Here is a 23,371-nt window from a genome sequence, read left to right on the forward strand (position 1 = left end):
TTGGGCCTATGGAAATTGCCAAGGTGGACAGCTTTCATCCCCAACTGTTCCTTCCTTATCAGAAAGAGAACACAAAGATAAAGGCTTTTACAAAAGCCATGTTAACTAGATCAGCCACAAGACCTTGAAGGGATTCCTGGGGCCGGACGTGAACTTCCTATATTCTCTATACACCAGACACTATTCTTGAGAATCCATTACCTTTGTAGAAATTGTTGCTTTCTGGAGAATTCTATTAAAAGTGATCCCATTTATGTTTAAAAATTGTATATATTTCATCAAATGTGTTAAGAAATTTGGTGGCTCTCTTAATTACTTTATTACATCTTATTTGTAAGAGTTTTGCACATGCTCCACAATGGCAGTGGCCTTTATGCACTCCTGAAAGGGTAGAGAATTGTGAGGCGAAACATAATGTCAGAGTTAAGTCAACAAATATTTATTGAATGCCTACTATGTGCCAACCACTGTGTAAAGAACAGGGACAGTAGGGAACCCTGGAGTGAAAGAGAATAGTGAAGCTAGAAATAACCCCAACAAGTGTAAAGAAAAAGCAAAGGCCAAGGAGGCCACCGTGGGAAATGTCATTGCCATGTGTCACTGTGGGAGGTATTTTAAGGGGAAATCGAGATCTATCTGGAATTCAGAGCAAAATGATCCGAGCTTAAGTATCTCTCTTATTTGTGTTTGTGTGTGTATTTCTTTTTAAGATCAGGACTTATGCAAACTCTACTGTATCGCAGAAGGATTTGATTTCTTCTTTTCTTTGTCAAATAAAGTGAAAGATGGGACTCCATGCTCGGAGGATAGCCGTAATGTTTGTGTAGATGGGATATGTGAGGTAATGATGATTGCTTATTCATTCAACACATGTCTCCAGACAGTCCTCTTTGAGGCAGGCATGCTGGGGGCTAGAGAGGCCCTGGAAGAGGAGCCCCCCCTCCCAGTCCCAGCCAGTGATCACGGAGGAGTGAGCAGAGCCGGAGAGGGGGAGCCTTCCCTTCTTAGATGTGGGTCTGAGACATCCGGGGGGCCAGGAGGAGGGGGCATCCGCATCCCAGCCAGGTCTCAGAGGAGAGTGGAAGAGGGTCGCTGAGTGGGCAGCCAGGTAATGTCAGAAAGCCGGGGTGGACGGGAGCTGGTGTAGTCGTCAGGGCTGGGGGACACTGAGGAAGGGGACAGGGAGCAATGTTTCTCCAGGGAACTGCCTGCCAGGATGAAGACTGGCATTTCCATCCTCAAGCCCGGCTGAGGTGGACTGGGGACAGTGGAGCTGTAGGAAGAGGTGGCAGGTCTGGGCATTAGTGGGATAGTCAGTGGGGACGTGGACAGCAGGGAAGTTGGGGCCGTGCAGCAGCTCCTGCAGGATAGTGGTTTCTTCAAGGTGCAGCAACCCAGGCTCCGCAGGGGGAGGGCAGAAGGAAAGGGTTGGGGGAGACAGGTGGGAGGAGGTGGCAGCCAGGGGAGCAGCTAGCGGGGGACTTGTCATACTCACAGAGATAAGGGTGGAAAGGATTCTGTTACCAAGAAGTGAAAGTGCTGCTGGCCAGACCCCATCTACCACCCAGGGAGGCCAGTTGATATGCATATCCCGAGGAGTCCAAGCCTCAAGGCCAGTTCTAGCTCTGTCCCCCACGGAGGTCCTTGGGGAAATCCTTCCAGAGGCAGGAAGAGCAGATGGGGTATTCCAGGAACCTCTTTCTTCTGCAAAATGCTCAATTTTGTCTAATTATTAGTTGATTTGTTCAATATGCCGTTATTTTAAGTACTTATTAAGCACACCTAAACATGAAATACCTATAGTGTCACAATCCTTTGTTTGTAACTCTGACATCTAAAAAGCTAGAAAGCTGAACTCCAAAGAACTGTGAAAGGGCTTTAGGAGGACCTGTACTTGTTTGATGGCAAAATCTGCCCTGAACTAATGTGTGAATGTCGATTTTCCATTTTTATCCCACTCAGTGTAATGACTTTGCAGTGGAGGCATTAATGTGTTAGGTGTGGGGTGCTCCCCAGGCCTTGCTGGGTCTCCCATGTGCATCTAGTGTGACACCCTTCACCTTTCCAAAGTTTCCACTCTGAGTTCTGAAATCTGACCCCATGGATTTCAAGCAATTGTGGGCTATAGTTATGTGGATTTTTAAAAACATGCAGATCCTATTTTCCTTGGTAAGATAAAAGAAATAAGCATCATAGAAAGTAAGAGCTCCTGAAATTCCAAGACACTGCACACATACACCCTTTCTAATTGATCTCAGGGGAGAATTTCCTCATGGCAGCTGTCATTTCTGCTGCGGCACCTGGCAGCTCAGAAGCACATGGGTGCATTCCAGTGGAGCTCACGTGCACCATTGTTTGTCATTGTGCCAAGCTCTTTATGGGTCTGAAACTCACCCACGTTTCCAACATGAACACCCAAGGTCGCATTTGGGCTCAGGGTTCTCCTGCTGGGGAGCAGCACTGTAGTGTTCCACAACTTAAGTTTTCTCAAGAGTAGAATCATAGTCTCGCTGTGCACATATTGGGTGTCCAATAAATATTTGTTAACTACCCAGTGTGGGTGAAATTTTCACCTACGCTGGCAAAGAGGTTTCTTGCATGAGACTAATGACGGTATTGCTGGTATTGTCCTTTCTTTCATGAATGACATGTGACCTGGTGGGTCCTCCAGAGAGTGGGCTGTGACAACATCCTTGGATCAGATGCTGCTGAGGACTCCTGCGGGGTGTGCAAGGGAAATAACTCAGACTGCACGACCCACAGAGGCGTCTACACCACACACCACCCCACCAACCGTGAGTGTCCCAGCGCTGCCTGCAGGTCTCCAGCAAGGGGGATGGGAATTGGAGCTCCTGGGGGGAGGAGGAGGCAGAGTGAAAACAGCAGGCGCTCAGAGTGCCAACAGCTGGCTTCTCGAGCCTTGGGTGTGGACGAGAAGTGGTTGCCAGTCTACTTGGATTTAAAGGGTTCTTAGGAGGGTGGAAATCACAGGAGCCCTGCTCACTCCATAAAAACCTGGTGCATCAATTTCCAAATCGAGTTCCATGTGATGGCTGACACAGATCTTCTACGGGTCCTACGTGGGTTCTGAAGTCTGTGGAGAAGCTGCACTAGTAAGATGCCCTGTCCCCTTTGGTCATGCAGAGTATTACCACGTGGTCACCCTTCCTCCTGGAGCCCGGAGCATTCGCATCTATGAAATGAACACATCCACCTCCTACATCTCTGTGCGCAACGCCCTCAAGAGGTACTACCTGAACGGACACTGGACTGTGGACTGGCCTGGACGATACGAATTTGCAGGCACTACCTTCCGCTACAGGCGGTCCTACAAGGAGCCCGAGAGCCTGACCGCTGCCGGGCCAACCAACGAAACGCTGATGGTGGAGGTAGAGCAGCCTGGTGTCTGGGGGCTCGGCTTGGTGGTCACTGGGTGTGTTCATAGGTCACGGCTGTTGGTCTACTTGTAACTATGGGGCAGAATGTGCAGTTAAGAGTGATCCATGTGCAGCTTCAGGGGCTGTAGACTTGCTTTTGCCTCCTGTCTTTTCTTGGTGTGTGATGAGGGGAACACACGTTTCCATCTTTGGTCTTTATCCGTTGATTTTATAAATATCCACTTCTCTCCTGTATACTCAATGGCTGTGAGAAGAGCCCATTCTGGGAGTGGGGAGCTTGCGATGCCTATGTTTGGAGTCATCAGCCTTCTGCTGCCATGTGCTGTGTGACCTGCCAGTGTCACAGCATTGACCCTCACTGGCCACACCTGGGCTGTCGCACTGGCCTGGTCTGCATGTGGGACTCCTCCTGACCCAAGCCCTTGCCTTTTCCGCCAGGAGCGTGTAGTCACTTGACACCGCCAGGCTTCTTCTGGCAACCAAATGTGCCCCAGCGGCCCAGGCAGAGGGCAGCGCACACTGTGGATGTACTAGATTCCACCCGTTTCACATTTCTGTGAAGCTCAGGAAGAGCTCTTGGTTCAGAAGTTTCCCGTGGACCCACACCTCACCATGGAGGTGGCAGCTAACCAGATGCCCCTACCCACTCTCTGGCCAGGCAGCCCCACCCCCTCCTCTGTGTCGGCCTGGGAGATGGCCCAGGGTGCTGCTGCGTCTCCACAGGCCACCTCCATCTCCCCAGCCCCCGGCCTTCTGCCCACTGTGCATGTCCTCATCCTGGATTCTTTGCTTGCTTTTTCTCTTCCATCATTTAAGCTTTTAACTTTAATGACCTCAACAAAAGACAGATAATTTAGGGTGGAAAAAATGGGGTTCTCAGGAAGCTGCTCTTCATGGAAGAGGGTCTGGAGAGCATCTCTGTTGCTGGGCCATGTGACCACCTGCTGCAGCTTGCCCCCCTCCCACACATCTGTACCAGCTGGGACCCCTGCTGTGTCCTCAGGGAGAGAAAGAGACTCCAGGGCAGGGAGGCAGGGGCAAGTGTCTCTATCCACATTTAATGTCAAGGGGAGCAAGCAGGTGGAATTTGTGTCAGCAAATGAAAGATGGGGTTTCCAAACATCTCTGCTTACTGAGATGCAAGGGTCTGGTCTATGTTGAGGGCTACGATTAGGTCTCAGCCTAGAAAGTGCACGATCCAGATCCAATTCCATCACCAGGCACCACTCACTGGGCCTGAGTAAGCTGCTTTGCTAATGAAACCTGTCTCTCCTGGACTAAAGGGCCTTTCCAGCACGCCGAAGTCCCTGAGCTTCGTGAGGCAGGGAATGCTCCCACCTGACTGTCCAGGCGTGGGCCTAGCCATGTTTACCCCAGTGTCCTGGTCATCTACGACCCTGGAGGAAGTGAGACTCCTTTTTCCGTATCACTTTCTGGCTCACTGCAATGAAGAGGACCCACAGAGAATCCCAAAGAAACATGAAGGGAGATGCCCTCGATGTCCTGCAGACACTTGAAAATTTGTACAGAGTACTAGGTTACACGGGCAGCAGGGTGGAATGTTCAATTCTCCTCGTTGTGTTTGAGTCTACTTGAGTCTTTCCCTGTTAGGAGGCTCATGTTCATTTCAATGGACGGGCAGTGTCTGTTTCACCCTTCCATCCAACTTCTCGTTGATTCCATTCATGTTTTAAGTGGTTTAAAGCAACTAACCAGTGTGTAGCTATTCATTTCCCTTTAATTAATTTTATTTTCCTCGTTCTTCTTTTGTAGCTCCTGTTCCAGGGAAGAAACCCAGGCATTTCCTGGGAATACTCAGTGCCCCGGTTGGGTGCTGAGAAGAAGTCCATCGCTCAGCCCAGCTACACCTGGGCCATCGTGCGGTCTGAGTGCTCCGTCTCCTGTGGAGGGGGTAGGTTTCCTCTGGCGGCTCCTGGAGGTGGGGACATTGGTGCCCAGTGCATCAGGCCCTGGGGCACCCTGACTGGGTCCTCATCGGGTCCCAGTAAGTAAACCAGGGCCTATCCCCCTGAGCAACCAATCGTTCCAAGTGACAGAGAAGGGAAGATGGCCCTGTCACTGGTGAGCCCCAGCCACCATGCCACCTTGCCTGCCTCCGTGTGGAGCCATGAGGACGTCCTCTGGTGCATCGTAAGATGTTTTTAAGGATCATGTCATTACTCAAATATCATTCAAATGTAAGTGACTGATTATTAGATATGTCTGTGACGAGAAGCAGAATTGAGCATGGAAAACAGTGATGTAGAGTTTTTCTTTTAATTTGATCTTGGGTTAGAATTAAATTTACTGGAAGAAAACTTACTTTCAAGTCATAGACTCAAATCCACCCAGGAATCATATGAATCTGATAAAAGTTGCAGTGAGGATGCTATGAAAGGACATGTCAAAAAGATCTTCACGTGACAACAGATGGCTTTGCTGTCTTCACAACATACAAATGTTAAGCCCATGCTTTCCCTGATAAAAGCAATTCCACTGAAACAGTTTTTTTTTTTTAAAGAGCCAATGTGCCCTGAGAAAAGGTGGGAGTAAATTTGTAAATATTCACAAATTTAGAATAAAACGCAGGCTCTGACATTTATAAGAGACACGTTTCCACCTGAACAAATGGATCTTGGCTTGGTGCATTCTCAGGAAATTAGACAAGGCTGTGTTTCAATATGAGAGAATGGCATGAATAAAGAAAAATCAAAATTTGTATTCATATATTCACAATAGTCACTCTAAATACATGAGACAAAGGGGAAAAAGGAAACCCAAAAGATAAAGGAAACCACACTAATCTGAAAAGCTAACACTTGATGGATGTTAATTCTTCCCATTTTAAACCAAACAGAAAATATTCCAATCATAAAGCCCTGGGCCTAGACACCAGGAGCTTTCTGTGCAGAAAGACAGCAAGCAGGTAGCTCTTCAGCAGCAGAGAGAAGCACAAGGAGGCCCTGTATAGGCGATGCCCCAGGGAGCCGCCATTTGTGCACCTAAGGAAAGGAGGAGCAAAACAGCTCCGGCTGGGCGCTGGCTGGGCGCTGGCTGGGCGCTGGCTGGTCGCTGGCCGGGCCCTGGCTGGGCGCTGGCTGCGTGCCGTGTGGCAGCCAAGGGCCCTCACAGGAGCCAACACCATGCTGTTTGAACTTCCAGCCTCCCAAACGGCAAGCCAAAGAAACTGCTTTTCTCTATAAAGTGCTCTGCCTCGGGTTTGCCGTTGAAACACTGAGAAATCAGACTGATTCAGTATCCTTTTGCCATTTTTGATAGGTTGATGCTGTTGGGGTAGTCAGGCACTTGGTCAGTTCCTTATTAAGCATAGTGTCTGCTTCTGATCAGACAGGGGACGATGTCACAGCCATCTTTAAGTGACCCTTGTCACCATCCTCTGTGCTCTGATGCACCCTAGGTCCTGTGAGTAGAGTGATCGTGTCTGGAGAAGCTGTCACTTAAGTACACAGGAACCTTCAGAATCTGAACACCTCCCAGGATCACACGGTGGTTTCTCAGAGAGATCCTTCCTCTTCTGATTCTGAGACTCTCTAAGGCTCCTGTGCTGCGCTCCGTCGGTGCATCCAGCACTCAGAGAGAGGCAGAGCCCCTTGCCCTAGGATGCACATGACTATTTGTAAAACCATCTCCACTGCCCTGCGTGGTTTTGCTTAGAAGGATATCGCTTTTGGCCACAGCTGGAATTCATTCTATAGTTAGAATTATTGAAAATTAGAGATTCTTTGATAAAATCATAGTCTTTAAGAATGAATAGTCCTCTTTCAAGTACTTTGGCAAAATATGGAAATTTTTAAGTGATTTTTAAGGAACGGGCCAAAGCTGGTTTCTATAGAAAGATAAAAGTAGTTGCTGAGCACATTGCTCATTAAACTCACCTCCTTCCGTGGCCAGCGTTCATCTCGCCACAGCTAATGGATCCTTCTCTCTGAATCTCTTATTTTGTACTTTGAATTTTATAACCTTCTCCTCTTATCTATTACCATGGGTCATCCTAGAAAATTGGCCAGCATTCATCTCACATTTCCATGGACTATGCGATTTTTCTCTCTGACAAAGTGAAGTGGCCATATGCAATGATGAGAAATTGCTTCACAGATGTGCTGTTGGGCAGAGAAATAAAACCCTAGTTTCTCTAAATGTTCAGCCAGATGACTAAGGAGACCCCACTCCACCAAGTGGGACTCATCGGACACCACGATCATCCACACATGGGGTAAAAACAGGTCGTGGACAAGCCAAAGGCCACTGGACACATGGCTGTCTACACACAATTTTGTCTCCTCAGAAAAGACATTTGGAAACAGAGAAAGAAATATTTAAATTCATTGTCTGTCTTTTATTGTTTATATGGCCTATTAGTCAGGACTCTCCAGAGAAATTGAACCACAAGCTGAGATGTGACCACATATACAGCCACATGTACATGTACCAGATATGTGTTTATATGTGTTCTACTGACAGATGGGCTCGCACCATCATGGAGGGTGTGAGCCTCCATGCTGTCCCCAAGCAGGGACCAGGAGGACCAGTGTAAGGGAGCAGAGGTAGGAGAACGGTGTAGCCACCCACGTCTGACACCCAAGGGCGGGAACCCACGCCCAAGGCCCCAATACTCATGTCTAGGTGCACACAGAGCCGAGAATCTTGAGTATGCAAACCACATCAGAGCGACAGTCTCTGATTAAGGACCCCAGGAAATCCCCTTGACAAAAGACATTGTGCAAGAATTAAGTGTGGGTTTTTGTGCTTAACTTTTAGTCCTGGTCATTTCTGCTGCAGATGAGGTGACAGGTGGCTGGCACACGGGGAAGCGTGGTGTCTGATGGGCAGTGGAAAGGCAGGAGGAGCTCCCTCAGAGGGTCAGGAAGGAAATCCTGGTCTGACAGGAGTTAGAGGAAAATTGAGGAGAGAGTCAGGGATTGTCACAAGCACTAGATGCTCCTCGTGGGCAGACCTAGGAGCCCAGACTGAGGCCCGTGAACCACAGACGTCTGTTCTCCCATGTTCCCCTGTGACACTGGACTCACTGGAAAAACCATCTCTTGAAGCATAACCCTCACCTGCACCCTGGAGTCACTCCAGAGCTCAGGAGTAAACATCTGGGCCCAGGCCAGGGAGTGGGGCCAAGCCTGACTTCCCCTCTGCCTCTGCCAAAGGAGGCATTTGAGCAGGTTTGTTTCAGTGTCTTCACTGTGAGATGTGCCAGGCACAGAGAAGTTGTCCTGCAGTCTTGTCAATTAACAGTACAATAGGGTTCAAAGGAAACCCAGAGTCAGCTCTTCCTTGGCCCCGGGCTAGTCCTTCCTTCCCCTGCCCTGTGGAGCCTTTCCATGTTGGGTTCCTGGGGACAGGTGAGCAGGAGATAAGGAGAGGCCAGAGCAGACTCCCAAGTCCTGCAGACAAGAGGAGCCTGTGGATAAGTGAGGTCCCTGCTCTCTTGCTGGATGCCCCAGACTCCCTGAGCTCGGCCTGCACAGACAGGAAGTCCACTTCCATGGAGGCCCAGTTGGGCATGTTGGGATTATTTTTCATTATAAATGTCAAAAATAAATAAAAATAGAGAAGGCATGCCCATCACTCCGTGGCTCCTCGACCTGATGCCGTGGTAGGGTGTGTGTATTCCACATGCCCCTTCACCACGGTCCTTGGAGATCAGCCTAGTTTCTCCTATGCCAGTGAATTTTTACTGCCAGTTCCCTGGCATATTTAAGCATTATTTAAGTATTATTCACAGTGAATAGACAGTAAAATATTCTCAGAATTGTCTTAGAAATTGCAAATATTGACTCCATTTGGGGGAGTGTTTCCCAGGGGTGATTAGCAAAAGTCTAAAAATTTTTCTTTTGGGGAAGAACTTTTCTACATATGGGTGCATAAGTATGCATGTATGTACTTGTATGTGACCCCACACACGATTAGTTGGCTTGTAGACACAAAGGCAGAACAGTAGCATGAGAGCTGAGTGACGGAGTTGTAAAGATTCTGATTTTAACTTCATAATCTCAGTGCTGTCAGTTTAAGATCATGTTGTGAGAAATCTTGTGGAAAAGTAACGGCAGGCCTTTAGCATCTAGGAGCCCAGGCCAGCATCAGCATCTCTGAGGGACTTGTTAGAAATGCAGATTTTTGGGCTACCCCACAGCCCCAAGGATGGGGCCCAAAGTCGGCTGACACCACTGCCTGGTATTCCTATTGTGCACCAAAGCTGGCGAAACCCTGGTGCAGGGGACCCTTGCCACTGGGCTTCTGCTGTGGACTTCTCTCCAAACACGTCATATCTAATGTGCAGTCCCTGCCCTGATCTCCAGGCAACCCCCAGAAATTTCTGAAATCCCTTGTGTATAGAAATCACAATGGAAAACTATTGTTCTGGAGGAAAATTCTAAAAGAACAACTTTGCTGCACACAGAAGTTTGCATAAATGGCGATCAGAGGATTGCCTCTGGCTGAGACAGAGAAAGTCTAAGGTCTTTTTGGAAGGTGAGCAAAGATGGGCTCAGTGAGAGCTGGGAGAACAGAAGACCAGGACATCCCTGGAGAAGTCCCAGGACTGGGCCTGGGGAGCTAACCCACCCTCCCCGCTGTGATTTTAATTGGGTAATTTTGGAGGAAGAGGAAAACAGTTTCTGTTAACAGAATCCCAAACTCTACTGATCTTAACAGATTGAAATCCCCACTTTAACAACCCTCGGAAGCAAACTGGAAGCCAGAGCCGTGGTGGAGCAGGGCCACCATGGGTTCCACATGTTGCACAGAGACCCCGTGGAGTCTCCCCTCAGAAGGCCACTCCCATGCCCAGTGCTGGGAAGGCGTGCCAGGTGCACCATGGGTTCCACATGTTGCACAGAGACCCCGTGGAGTCTCCCCTCAGAAGGCCACTCCCATGCCCAGTGCTGGGAAGGCGTGCCAGGTGCACCCAGGGGCTTGCTCCCACCAGCCTGCCAAGGGAGTGCGCTCTTCCTGGGGCCTCCCTGGGTCTGTCTGCCCAGGAGGCGCTTCTCTCTCCAGACCCAGTTCCCCAGGAGCTCTCCCCATCCCTTTCCCGGATTTCTGCTCAGCACGGGTGCCCTCTCTCTGCCAGGGGCACGCTCCCTATTTTTTCCAGAAATGTGTGCCTCATCTTAAAACAAGCTCTTCTCTCCTCCTCCTACTCTTTCCTTTTATTTCTTGTCTTTTAACATGAAACCTTTCATAAGCGTCTTCTGCACTTCCTGCTGTGGGCCCCATGCGGGGGCCACCTGCTTGTCCAGAGAGGGAGCCCGAACCTGAACCTGCAGCCACAGGACCTGCCGGTCAGGACCCATCCAGGCACCAGATCCACGGGCGCTTTCCCACCCTTCTCTCTGCGACCTGCAGTGCTCAACAGCTGATGATGCTGTCTTGGAAACTGTTTCTTCCCTTCATCTCCAGGACCTTCATCTCCATCCATGCACACATGTAGTGAAACGGGCCCTCCTTCCCTCTCTCTGGCCCCCAGCAGAGGTGTGTCCTCACATCTCTCCGCAACTTACCACCCATGAGCGCTTTCTGCCTCCATCCTTGTTCTCTGCAACCGGTGGACACCTCCACTCTTGGACTCCCAGCCCGTCTCAGCCCCAGTGTCAGCCCCTTCACCACAGACCCCTCTGGTCTTTCCAAAGTCAGGCTTGACTCTTTTCAAGTAACCCCAGAATTTCTGGCAATCCATCTTCCTCTGTCTCTAGGCCCCCCCACCCCGACTCCCCACTCCCAGGCTCACTTAGCAGATGACTTCACGTCTTTTCTCTTCAGCTGTCTAGGTAGATACACCACATGCATTTTCCCTTGTAAATTTCATGACACTTACACTCTTGTCTAATTGTGTAAAACAGTGTTCTCAAAATCATTTAAATTTTACTACTGGTAATAAATAAAATTATTTTCATATCCCTGACCTTACAGGAAATATTCCTGGTGTTCTCAATGATACCAGTTTCTAGGCTTAAATAAACATATGATATCTATATATGTACACATAAATATCACACATCTGCACACAAACACAAATTTACTAATATATTGATGTGAGTGAATATTCATTTGTTATATATGGTTCATTAACATTCTTACCAAAAATGGAGGCTGAATTTACCACAAGGCAGATTTTATTACATTAATGGCAAAGCTCTTGTTTACTCCTTTATTCACTGAATTGTGACCTTCATCCCTAATATTAGAACCTTCTTACGTTCTTGCTGTGAATCATTGTCTGATGACTTATGTTTCTCCATGTACTATTCAATCCCGTCCTCTCTTATTCAACATTTTCACATTTACTCCTTTAAGTATTATTGAGCAGTAGTTTTCTTTCATGTATTAAGATGTACTAAATTTATTTCTTTTGATGTTGGAAACCTTTTTTTAAAAGATTTTTTATGCTTTGGAGCAATTTAAGTTACTTTGGTATTATCTATTTCTTAGCAGCTGGTATAATTTATAACTGAAGAATGAGAATCTGTTGCTTTTTCAGGAGGCAGATCTATAATACATTTTAATATTATGAATGGTAACTTTATAAAAATTTTTATCAATTTTGGTTCTATTTTCTTCTAATTAAGAAAACCATCTTTTTAAGGGATGCAAAATTTTATTTTTTATGTTTAAACTGAGTCTCCCACTAGATTATTTTTATTTATTCTACGTATGAACTTTCATTTTCATTTCTGATCTTGTAGGTTTCTACTTATTACTTCTTTTCTTTTTCCATCAGTATGTGAGTGACAGTTCAGCCAGGAATGCAGATCCTAACAGGAAGTGTTCAGGCAGGAGGCATTTAATACAGAGGACTGGTTGCTTACTAGATAGAATGAAGGAGTCAAGGTCACAGACAGACAACTCTAGCTCCCAGGGTGGCTCGGGTTTTTGAAGGTCAGAGAAGCTGTAGGGAATTCTAGGAGCAGGTGATTCCCCGGAAAATGCCTGAGGCCTACTGCAAACGTTTGCACCTCCCAAAGCCCATGTTATGTCCACTGGGGCAAGAGATGTGGTGATTCAACTTCTTACTCTTCTTCCTGCCTGGTCTTGTGCTCCCATTGGTGGGTCCAGCTGATTGTCACATGGACAAGGGATTCAGAAAACACACGGCCAGTGTCTGCCACTGAGCTGCTAGGAACAGTGTGATGGGAGGGAGTTCCAGGGCTGGGGTTACAGTGTTCATCTTCAATAGATTGACATCTGCCATCTGTTTCTAATGCCCTGGACTCTGGTTCTCTATCAGTTCCCTCTATCTGCTTCCATGACCTTCCCTTATTGGTTTCACCTATTTCCATTCTTATTTATCCATGTCTGTATTTAAGACCATGAGTTGTCCTCGGAATTTTGCTTTATCTACATCCCACATATTCTTTTTTTGTAACATTTTCATAAGAAAACTTTATTTTAAACCTACTAACCACCCTCTTTTCTGCTCTGTTTCCATTAACCAGTTAAGCTGTCCAGGGTACTCAGAGCACTTCACCTTTCTTTCCTTATCTCATACTTTTTTGTTTATCTGCTTACAGTCATTCTAATGTCCTCAACTGAAGATGGTGCTGTCCTCACAAGGGGCATTTGGAAAACTGTGAAGGCATTTCAGCTGTCACTGTGATGGGTGCACTTCAGGCACAAATGGGTAGACCCCAGGATGCTAGAATCCTCGAGGCATTGTGTCTGAGCTGCACAGCAGAGAATAGTTTTGCCGCATGTGCTGGTAGTGTCCCATCAAGAAAAACAAGTCACAGCTAAAAAATAACAGAGTCAGAACATGCACCCCCACTAGACAAAGCCAACATTATCTTTGAGAAATATGCGTGTGTTATACCTATATGCATTCTTACTTGGTTATCACATGAGTTTCCTGGCAGGTAAAAATCTGGATTTCCTGGCAGGTAAAAACCCAGGGCCTTGGGCATAGGAGTTTGAAATGACACTAAGGCTATTCAAAGTAAAGCCAAAAGAATATCTCCAATAAGAAAGAAAAATATGTCTATTAGTCAGTCAGCTTCTGCTTCTGTTTTGGAGTGAAGCACCTTTTCTATTTGCTTAGTTAAGGGGCTCTACCTTGCTGGGAATCCCCCGTGATCTTTTTTGAGACTAGAACACAGGTTTGAATTCCACATGTTTCTAATTTCAAAGCAGGAAATCAAACTGAAGTTGTTACTTGTAGACTCATGCCCCCTAAAACAGTGTAGGAATTTGGCTAAAGAAATTTAAAAAGGAACTTTGGCTTGAAACGCAAGTAGAGGAAAAGTTAGCTTTCCTTCTGTCTCATTAGGGAGACCTCCAACAGTGTTAGAAAAGAGGACAGTTCCTCCGTACGCTCCTCCCTTAAATGGGGTCATTATGATGATTACCTTAAGAGAGTCCATAAGATTCTCTGAAGAATAGTTTTAAATAGACATTTGTTTCTTTTTCTAATTTAATAGTTTCTCATTCCTGGTGAGCAAGTAGAAAAGTGAGTTCATAAAACATGATCCAAATTCAATCTTGGTATTGATGCATAGGTGAGTCATACCAAATGTGTCCCAGTTCCTCCTAAGTCATGTATAAAAGAAAGATTACTCCCCTACGTTGATGATTTTTTTGGCAAAGTATTAGTTAACCCCCATTAACTTGTACGAGCTCAGAAGTTACTAAACATTAAAAAATTGGCCAATGACTCACCAAGTACTTATGAATGAGAACAAATTAATCCATGCCAGCTACTGAAATTACAGAAATGAATAACACATGTTCCCTGCCCTCCAGAAACGTGTTCCAGAGGATGACATGTGTTCGTTAGGCCGACCTTGCAAGAGTCGGCCTGTGATGCCTGCCTCGAGCAGCAGAGACATTGCCATTTGGCATTTTGCCGGGATGATGAGCACAGACCTTGCGGGGCTGACATCGACTGTTTAACTCTCAACACCCCTGACACGGACGTAGCAGCAGTCCTCCCCTGTCTGGAAACAGCTGGGTGTCTCCAACTCAGCTCAGTTCCCTGTGGGCTCGCACCCCACCCTAAGGCCTCATGTAATCTCTGACCTCCCAGAGGCCCCACCCCCAGACATATGGCCAGAGCAAGTGTCCACCCTCTGGACAGGGATGCCATTTCAGCATGAGCTTTGGTGCAGACCTCTGGACCATAGCACCAGGTCCCCACTCTTCTGCCCAACTTCACTGCCACGTTGGGGCTTCCACAGTCCTTCCCTTTGGATAACTGGTAGGTGGCTTCATTTGCAGCATGGCTCACGGGACTCAGGACGTGTTCCTTTACTGTCACAGATTATCATGAAGGATAAAAGTGAATGGCATGTTAGGCTCAGGGTCAAGCAGGGACACAGGCTTTTGTCTTGTGGAGCTGGGATGCACCTCCTCCTGGATCATGGATATGTTCACGACTGGGAAACTCTCTGAACCCATCCTTTAGAAGTTTAGTGGAGGTTTACATAGGTAGGCCTGATCGAGTCCTTCATTGGCCACTGGAGATGAACGCGGCCTCCAGGCCCTCTCCCCTCTCTGAGGTTGGCGAGGGCAGGCCAGCGCTCAGGGCTGAGAGTTCCAACCTCCCAATGGGGCCTCAGTCTTTCTGATGGCCAGCTGCCTTCCTGAAGCTATGGGGCTCCCAGTCCCCAGTCACCCCTTCAGCATGCATGTATCTTCCCACACTCCAGAGAGTCCCAGGGTTTGGGGAATTGTGTGTACTATGTGACACCTGGGTAAACTGAGGCATAAAAGTCACAGCTTCTCATATGGCCTAGAGTAGAGGTTCTTAAGGTGGCCCCTGGTCTGGCAGCCTCTGCAGCTCCAGGGCTTTTGTTGCAAACTGCAGCTCCTGCAGATCTATGCATCAGAAACCCTGGGTGGCCCAGGCTTCCTGGGTTTTCACTAGCAAGTTCCCCTGGGAGTCTGATGCAAGACCCCCTCCCCACCAAGGGAGTCAGAGAAGGCAGTGCCAGGGTCTCACTCAGAAGGGAAAGCCATGTGCCTGGTGAGCCCAGAGGCATGGCAGTGGGGGGTACCTTCCAAGTTCAGAGGACAGCACCTGGGCAGGCCTGGGGGTCAGAGGATGGGGAAGGCCACAGGTCAGGGTCACAGTGTCACATGGCTGCAAGGGAAGGGTTAAGTAGGATTTAAACAAAGAGAAAAGGCTTTTAATTTGGTAGCAGTAGGAATGTGGCCTATGTGTTCACCCATGGCCATGAGGGAATTTCCTCTAGAAAGTTGGACCCATCTGGCACAAGCGCAGCCTGTCCCTTCTGAGTGGATGAGGCTTCTCTAAGGACTTGAATATGGAGGCATTTGGGTGCTGCAGTGCCCCCAGTGCCTGTCTGTCCCAGGTGTGATGGCACAGCTCCTGTGGCCTGCCAAGGTCCCAGCATCCCTGAGAATGCTGGATTTGTGGGACATCACTCGCTTTTGCTGTGCTTTCCCTTGAGGAGTCCCCTGGGCTGCCCACACTTCCTCCAGGTCCTGTGCTCACCTGCTCTGCCTCGAGCTGGCCCAGTGGCACCTGAGTGGGATCCTTGGAGCACTCGGGCCTGCAGATTCCACTCCAGCCCTCGTCTGCCTCCGCTGGCCTGTGGCTGTGGGGTCGCAGCTCCTGAACTGCACTGTTGTGCTGACTTCGAGCACAGGCACCCCTGTGCTGCCCCCCACTTCTGCTCTCCCCCCGGATCACTCCTGCCTGTGGGAATTGGCCCCTAAGGCTGGTCACTAAACCCTTTGTTGACTTTCCTGAGTCAATCTGTTAGAATAAGGGGGTCACAGATTTGCCACGTGCCTTTCCTTGCCCACAGCCTCACGTGCAGTGGATGCCAACTTGACCTCTCATCTCTACTCTTAGAGGCACTGTGTGTGACTTAGATCTTGTTCCTTCATATGAATGTCCTTCAGGAGAATAAATACATTCTCAAATAAATTTTCTTACACTTTCACAGAGTATTCCGTGACTTTCTCAAAGTCACGACTTCTCTCTATTGTACGAACTTCTAATTATTATCCTTCAATTACTTATAGTCTCTTTTGATATCACAAAAATAGACATAACATAAAATCACCATTTTAACTGCTCCTGAGTGCGTGGTTCACCAGTGTTAAGTACATTTGTGTTACTGCACGGCCGTCAACGCTGTCCACCTCGAAACTTGATCGTCAGCCCAGACGCTCTGAGTTCATATAACAATGAGTCCACCCTGTCCCTCCTGCCAGGCCCTGGAGCCACCCTTCTGCTCCTTTTCTCCAGGACTATGACTGTTCCTGGAGCCTCACATAATGCCTCTTTCAAGACAATTTCATTAATTGGAATACTAAACAAATTAAGGGACATTCATAAAGCTTTAAATAGCTCATGAGATGTACATGGAGGAGAGCAATCAGACCAACATTCATTCCCGCCGGCCTCATTCCACGCAGCTCCTGAGTCACGATCGTGAAGTCAAGCATCCAGATTGTGACCCAGGCAACACTTAGCCCCCAATTCTCTGGTGATAAACTGCTAACCATTTTGTTGTGCGTGCTTCCTGCTGACTTATTGCTAGTTGTCTCCCTCTGTCATCTCTCAAATGGAAATCTGAGACAGTTTATATAATCTTGGCATTTCTTTTGATAAATGCTAGTATTCCCAGCTATGGTTTAAAAAAAAACTACTATATTCTATCAAACGCATTACGGCATTAAACACAAGAAACGTATTAATTTTAAAGGTGTTAAAATATGGGAGGAACTGTGTACCTCCTAGAACTGTTGAAATCCACCAGTTAAAAGTCATTAAGACAGGTCAGCAAATGGAGTATTCAGAATTGGCCTTTGGACCTTAACACACAGGCATAAAAGTGTAATCAAGGTTTTCAGGAAGATGAGCCAGCTCTTCCTCTGATACAGAGCACAATGGCAAGTCTGTAATGTCCATCTCTTCCTTCCCACAGGACAGATGGTCACCAAGGAAGGCTGCTACAGAGACCTGAAGTTTCAAGTTAACACATCCTTCTGCAATCCCAAGACCCGACCCATCACGGGGCTGGTGTCCTGCAAAGTCTCTGCCTGTCCCCCCAGGTAAGTGGTACCCTGCTCAACACCACAGGTAGACAGTTCAGGGAGTCCTTGGAGGTCCAAAGTCTGCACCACAAGAAGTGCTGACCACCTCCTTTCAACGCATAGCCACCGAGAGGCGAGTGGACACGAGCAGCCTGAATAAGGTGTCTGGAAAAGCATATTTTAGTGAGAAATGGCCTGGAAGGTCTGTGTCTGTGAATCGCGTTCTTACAGCTGCATTCCATTGGATTTATGTTTGGTGATAGTAACACCTTCTCTCTTAGCCTCTGGTCCTGTTCAGTACCATGGTATTTTTCTTACTTAATGAAACACACTGGAGGAGCAGAGCCAGACCCAGGCCTGCCCAGCTGGTGAGGGCTGCAGAATTGCTACCACACCCCGTAAAGGTGAATCTGTGAGGGACAGCACCAGGGCTTCTGCCCTCAGGGCTGCCACCCCTGGGGATCTCCAGATCAACACTCAGCTTCTCTGAGACGTGGGCTTGGGAATGTCCCCAAGAGGCAGTGTGGTCCTGCTCTGTCCTGCTCTGCCCCCGGGAGCACCACCTGAGCAAGGCCTTGCTTTGTCTGGTCCCCAGGTCTTCATATTGGCCTGGGGACATGTCAAGGAGGATGGTGTAAATTGCCTAAGATAATGTGTTTACAGGAGAAATTTGAGCTTCAGCAAGACCTTTCGGAGAGCCCAATGCACTAAACACCACTAGAAGTCAATCTACTACTTATGCCTGTGAAGATCCACAGTGGTGGGAGAATGGGTCCCTGGTGTGCTGGAATGTGCCTCCAGAGGGGAGATGAGAGGTGCTTTCCCTCTGTCCTTCTCAGAGCTCTCTATGTGCTGGGCTCTGGCTTGGTGTAGGCATGGAGACAGAGTATCACAACCTGAGGAGCTGGGAATTTCCAGTCATGACGAGGGGCTCTCTGGGAAGGTCCCGTCCTCCCCGCACAGCTGCCTACAGTGCAGCTGGGGACCACCTTATCTCACCACTGGACTTGCCTCAGTCCTGGTTCCCTGACCACCATGTCCCACTGGTATTGATAGAGATGTCCATCAGAACTGACACAAGAATTTTAGTCCTGGAAACCCATTAGCTACTGAGGTCTCTGTCGCCTCCCTGGGGATTCTTTCCAAGGTCACACACACCTAATTCTGATGCTCCACAGTGTCGGTGATTCCAGAGCCAGTGCTGTGCACCCCTGCAGGTCCTGGAGGGTCAGCTGCATGTTCCCCCTGACTGGACAGCCCTACGGGCGGGGCTGAGGACAGCCAGGGTGCAGCAAGAGCACCAGTTCTGGACCTGGCGGGTCGTGCCAATGCAGGCACTTCAGGAGAGTGAAGAACAAGAACCTCAGGGCAGCTGAGGCAGGCAGAACAGAACAGGCCACCTCTGCAGGAACTAGGAGTCAGAGACAAGGCAGGCTGGACATGAGAAGATCTTAATCAGAATGACTACTGCAGCGGGGAAAGTCCAGCGTGAACTGGGCTCGGCTTTGACTTGGGCAGAGGTCACTGGGAGAAGAAGGGATCCATGTGCAGGTGAGCAGAGCTCACTGGAGTCTTGGAAGGGAAGGAAGCAGGATCCTGGGAGGGAAGGGTAGGTCTCTGGGCAAGGCATCTGGACTGTCTACAGAAGTCAGGCTGCACGGAGTAGGGCTCATGCCCTCCCACGGAGAACGTGGTAGACATTGGGGGCTGGGGTCATCTAGGGACATGCCACTGAACTGTGGCCAAGGCTGAGTTAGGAGGAGGGCTCAGAGGAGCCTGGAGTTAGTTGGGGAAGGAGGGATCTTTGTCGTTGGCACACTAATTTCACTACCTCCCTGAACAGCGGGGACTGATCCTGTGCTCCAGTGGCCATCGTCATGGATGGTAAGTGTCAGCCCAAGATAATCTGTGGGCCACTTTGGTCTATGTGGTATGTCTTGGAGCAACATGCTGTCACACGGCGTATGACCATATCTGGGCTAGGTGTGTCTGTGAATTCATACATTGCCCTTTTTTCCTCATCTGTCATCCATTTATAATGATGAGTGTTGGTTTCTCCTCTGCCTCTTTCTATTACAGAGGTTTCGGAGCCAAAGACATTTCTGGAGTCCTCTGGGTCCTGTATTCTATGCTTAACTCATTCCAATCCAATTTAATAAGTAAATTCTGCCAAAAGCATTGTATACTGAAAGAAAAGTCACAATTAGTTGACAAAGGGGTCAGTCTAGGGGAATTTGGACTGATGGAAAACTGAGGCTGAGGTGACCCTGGATCCACCCAGGGGAAATCGAGAGACCTCCTTCTGGTCTCCTTGATGTCTGTGTGTTGCATGGTTGAGAGCCATTGATATCATCCTTTGGAAGAGGAAACTTTCAAAGGTGCTGCCCATGACCACAGACCCAGCTCCTGGCTGGGAGATTCTGGAGCAGCAAGAGTGCATCTGTCCCATTCCTGCCTCACCCCCAGCAAGTCACAGGAGCCTGCAAACAAATGGGGCTCCCCCAGCGTCCATTTCACAGGCCTCCTAAATGGAGTTCTTCCAGTGGAGGGCTCAGCCCGGTGGATGCCACTGGTGGGCTGGAGGGTGGGTGGGCCCCACCTCCTCCCCCACTTCGGATGTGATCCAGGTCATAATGGTACCTGTCTTCTAGAGCAAGCTGAGGGTCTCTTATGTCTCATCCACATAAAAGCTCCTCGGTTTGATAAACACTAAAGCTTGGATATTTTTATTTCTTCTATAAAAAGAAAAACAAACCAGTTATTTGTTTAGTCTATGAAGTAAAATAATCGGGATGAAATGCCTAAACATGGTCCTGCACTACTGAATACTTATGGGATATTATTTTATCACTTCATTTTTTAGCGATTGAGTTGGGAAATAGATTTTAATTTAAAAATGTTTTGGTTTTCCTCTGAAAGGTATCGCACATTTCTGTGTTGTAGGATACTGACAATTCTTTTCTTCTAATTAAGTAGACAGAAAGCCCGAGTGAGTCCATTTCTGGGACAGGGAAAGCGTGTGTCCCTGTTGTCTTCTCCTCGAGGCTGCTGGGTCCCTGCCCAGGCTTGGGTACTCTGAGGCTCACAGAGCTGACACCGCTGCGTGGCAGGAACAAACCATCCCACCCTCAGCTGTTGCTCCAGATGATTCCACGGCAGGGTGCAGTGGGGGGAGATTCAGAGTTTCATGTTGACTTGGAGGAGGGTCCCCAAAGAATGGGGAATGGGAACCTTTACACTCTTCACCCACAGCCTTCTCATGTGCACCCTAATTGACAGGGGGTCAGAGCTCTGCTGGTGAGAGCCCCTGAGCCCCCATCAACATCCAGAAACCTGCCTGCCCAGGTTCTAGGGCCCTGGGTTGGGTCACTGTAAAGCCACAGGGTCACAGCCAGAAGGAATGGCCCTAAATGGTCAATCTCTGTGGGGGTGGGGATGGGGAGCCCACGGACCCCCTTGTGAGGGAGAGATAATCTTAATGTGTCTGTGTCTGCTGGCGTGGGGCCGCTGGGGCTTCCTGGGCATGAGCAGTTTGTAGTTGCTCCTCTGGGATGGAGGAAGCCAACACAGGCCCCCATCGCCCTCCTCCTCCTCCTGACATTACAGCAGACAAGCAGCCCGCAGCCCTCCCCTGCCCCCCTGCCCCTGCCCTATTTTAGTGTGAGTCAGACATTTTTATCCCTTGCTTTTGAAACAGGAATTATAAATCACACAACTAGTTACTTCCTTTATGTTTGTCAGCTTATCTAAATGGACTGGCTCTTGTGTCATTTATCTCCAATATCTAGTTTTTTAAGCACAAACACTGATAGCAAACCTTCCTGGACGAGGGATTGACTGCCAGAGGAAATGCCTTCCAGATGGGGAAGGGCTGCTCCGGCCCTCCAGTCTAGGGGCGCACAGTGACAGTGTGGGCAGACACTGGGATGAAGTGCTGTTTTAGCCTCTCAGGAATCCATGCAGACGGGCCACGTGTCCGCTTGATGTTGGTTTGACCACAGTACTTTTGTCGTGCAGAGTTGTTCCTTCCACAACAAAGATACCCAGGCCAGGAACCGTGTCCTCGGGCTGCACACTGTATAAATTGAACGTAGATTCAGCTGGATAATCCTTTTACTAACATTCTCTTATAGCAATGCTTTCAGTCACAGGAAGGGGGGATGATTTTAACTTTTGGTTTTTTTAGGGGGAGGTGGGGGTTGCTGAGGATTGAACCCAGAGGTGCTTTACCATGAGATACATTCCAAGCCCTTTTTAATTTTTATTCATTTATTTATTTTTTCATTTGAGACAGCTAAGCTGTCCAGGCTGACTTCAGACTGGCAATTCTCCTGCCTCGGTCTCCTGGGCTGCTGGGATTTAAAAAAAAGTTTACTCCTTCTTTTCTTTTCGTTTCCTTTCCTTTCATTTTATTTATTTTCCTTTCTTTACCTCTTCTGTCTCTTTTAAACCTGAGTATGTAAATACTAACCACCCAGCAGCTTGCTGGTTGCCACGGCAATGAAGGAAACCTGACACTTAGGTAGCATCTACACAGGAAGAGGTCAGCTGGCAGGAATGCCAAGGCTATCAGCTGGGGCCATTTAACTGTGCCTTGGAAACTTAAGATACTTATTTTGGGAGGAAACTTAGCTGGTTACTTAGGTTAAATATTTTAATCTCTCATAATATCTTCATTATTTTGGCCTCCAGACCCCAGTGTGGTTGACACCAAAATTCACTCAGTCTTCCTATAATCAGTATAACCCTACCCTAGTAATTGAAACTGTGGCATATGCTTCTGATATTTCAGAATAAGAATATAAAATAAGCTGACAGAGATAGATAGATGGTAGTTTAGACTAGATAAACTAGATAGAGGAGAGATAGATATTCAAGAGATGAATGGTAGACAAAAAGACGGCAGCTAGATGATAAATAGAAAGTAGGTGGTAGATAGGTAAATGGATAATAGATTACAGATGAATTAATGAAAGATAAGTATGTAGAATGCAAGATAGGTGTTCTAGTCGACTTTTTTATTGCAGTGACTAAAAGACCTGACAAGAACAATTTTAGAGGAGGAAAAGTTTGGAACTCACGGTTTCAGAGGTCCTAGTCTATAGATGGCCAACTCAGAATATCAAGTGGAAGGGTGTGGCAGAGGAAAACAGCTCAGACATGACATCAGGAAGCACAGAGTGCTCTTGTTCACAAGAGACAGAATATCAGTCCCCAAAATATGCCCCCAGGGACCCATCTCCTCCAGCCACATTCCACTCGCCTATAGTTACAACCCAGTTAATCCCTATCAGGGGGTTAAAGCATTGATTGGGTTTAGGATCTCAACCCTAAACTTTGTTGCATTGTTTCACACGCTCACTTTTGGGAGACACCTCATGTCTAAACTATAAAAATAGAATAGATGATTGATAGATAATAGATTGATAGATAATGGATAGATGATAGACAAATGGATGGTGGATATAAAAGATGAGAGGTGATGGATGGATGGATAGATAGATGGAAATATTAACTGGGCCACACTCCAAGCCTGCGCTCTCTCCACACACTCCGTGAGTGTATACTCCCAATGCTTCTTTAATATCCCTTGAAGATGGGAGCTTCCCTCAGAATTAGCAGCCTGCGGGAAGAATGAGACACACTGTTTTTGGATACCACCAGTCACCATTGCCTTATCCTCTGACCCATGAATTATGTAGGATTGCAGTTCTGCACTTCAAATGTATGGAGGCTTCGGGGTCAGTTTTTGTTGTTTTACTCTCAAGTGCTCTTCTTACATTGAGATGAAAGAAAGTGTTAAAATCATCTATTTTTGGCCCTTTTGAGATTTCTTTACATATTACGAAAAGGCATTTTTATAAATATTTCTCCTGGGAATGAAGAAATGTGTGTTTTGTGCTGGAATTAAGATATTTATGTGACAATTAAATCCAATTCCT

At 47.7% G+C, this 23,371-nt stretch overlaps 1 protein-coding gene across 1 annotated transcript in view; it reads left to right on the plus strand.

The window, feature by feature from the left end:
• Positions 1-23,371, plus strand: part of Adamts16 (ADAM metallopeptidase with thrombospondin type 1 motif 16) — a 124,110-nt gene that overhangs the window by 66,319 nt on the left and 34,420 nt on the right. The window contains exons 14-18 of the mRNA XM_026401937.2: positions 711-841; positions 2,672-2,795; positions 3,145-3,389; positions 5,172-5,310; positions 17,321-17,447. Of these exons, the coding sequence (XP_026257722.2) occupies positions 711-841; positions 2,672-2,795; positions 3,145-3,389; positions 5,172-5,310; positions 17,321-17,447 (766 nt within the window). The remainder of the gene's footprint in view (positions 1-710; positions 842-2,671; positions 2,796-3,144; positions 3,390-5,171; positions 5,311-17,320; positions 17,448-23,371) is intronic.

Source organism: Urocitellus parryii, chromosome 1 (assembly GCF_045843805.1).
Source record: "Urocitellus parryii isolate mUroPar1 chromosome 1, mUroPar1.hap1, whole genome shotgun sequence".
Taxonomy (NCBI): Eukaryota; Metazoa; Chordata; class Mammalia; order Rodentia; family Sciuridae; genus Urocitellus; species Urocitellus parryii.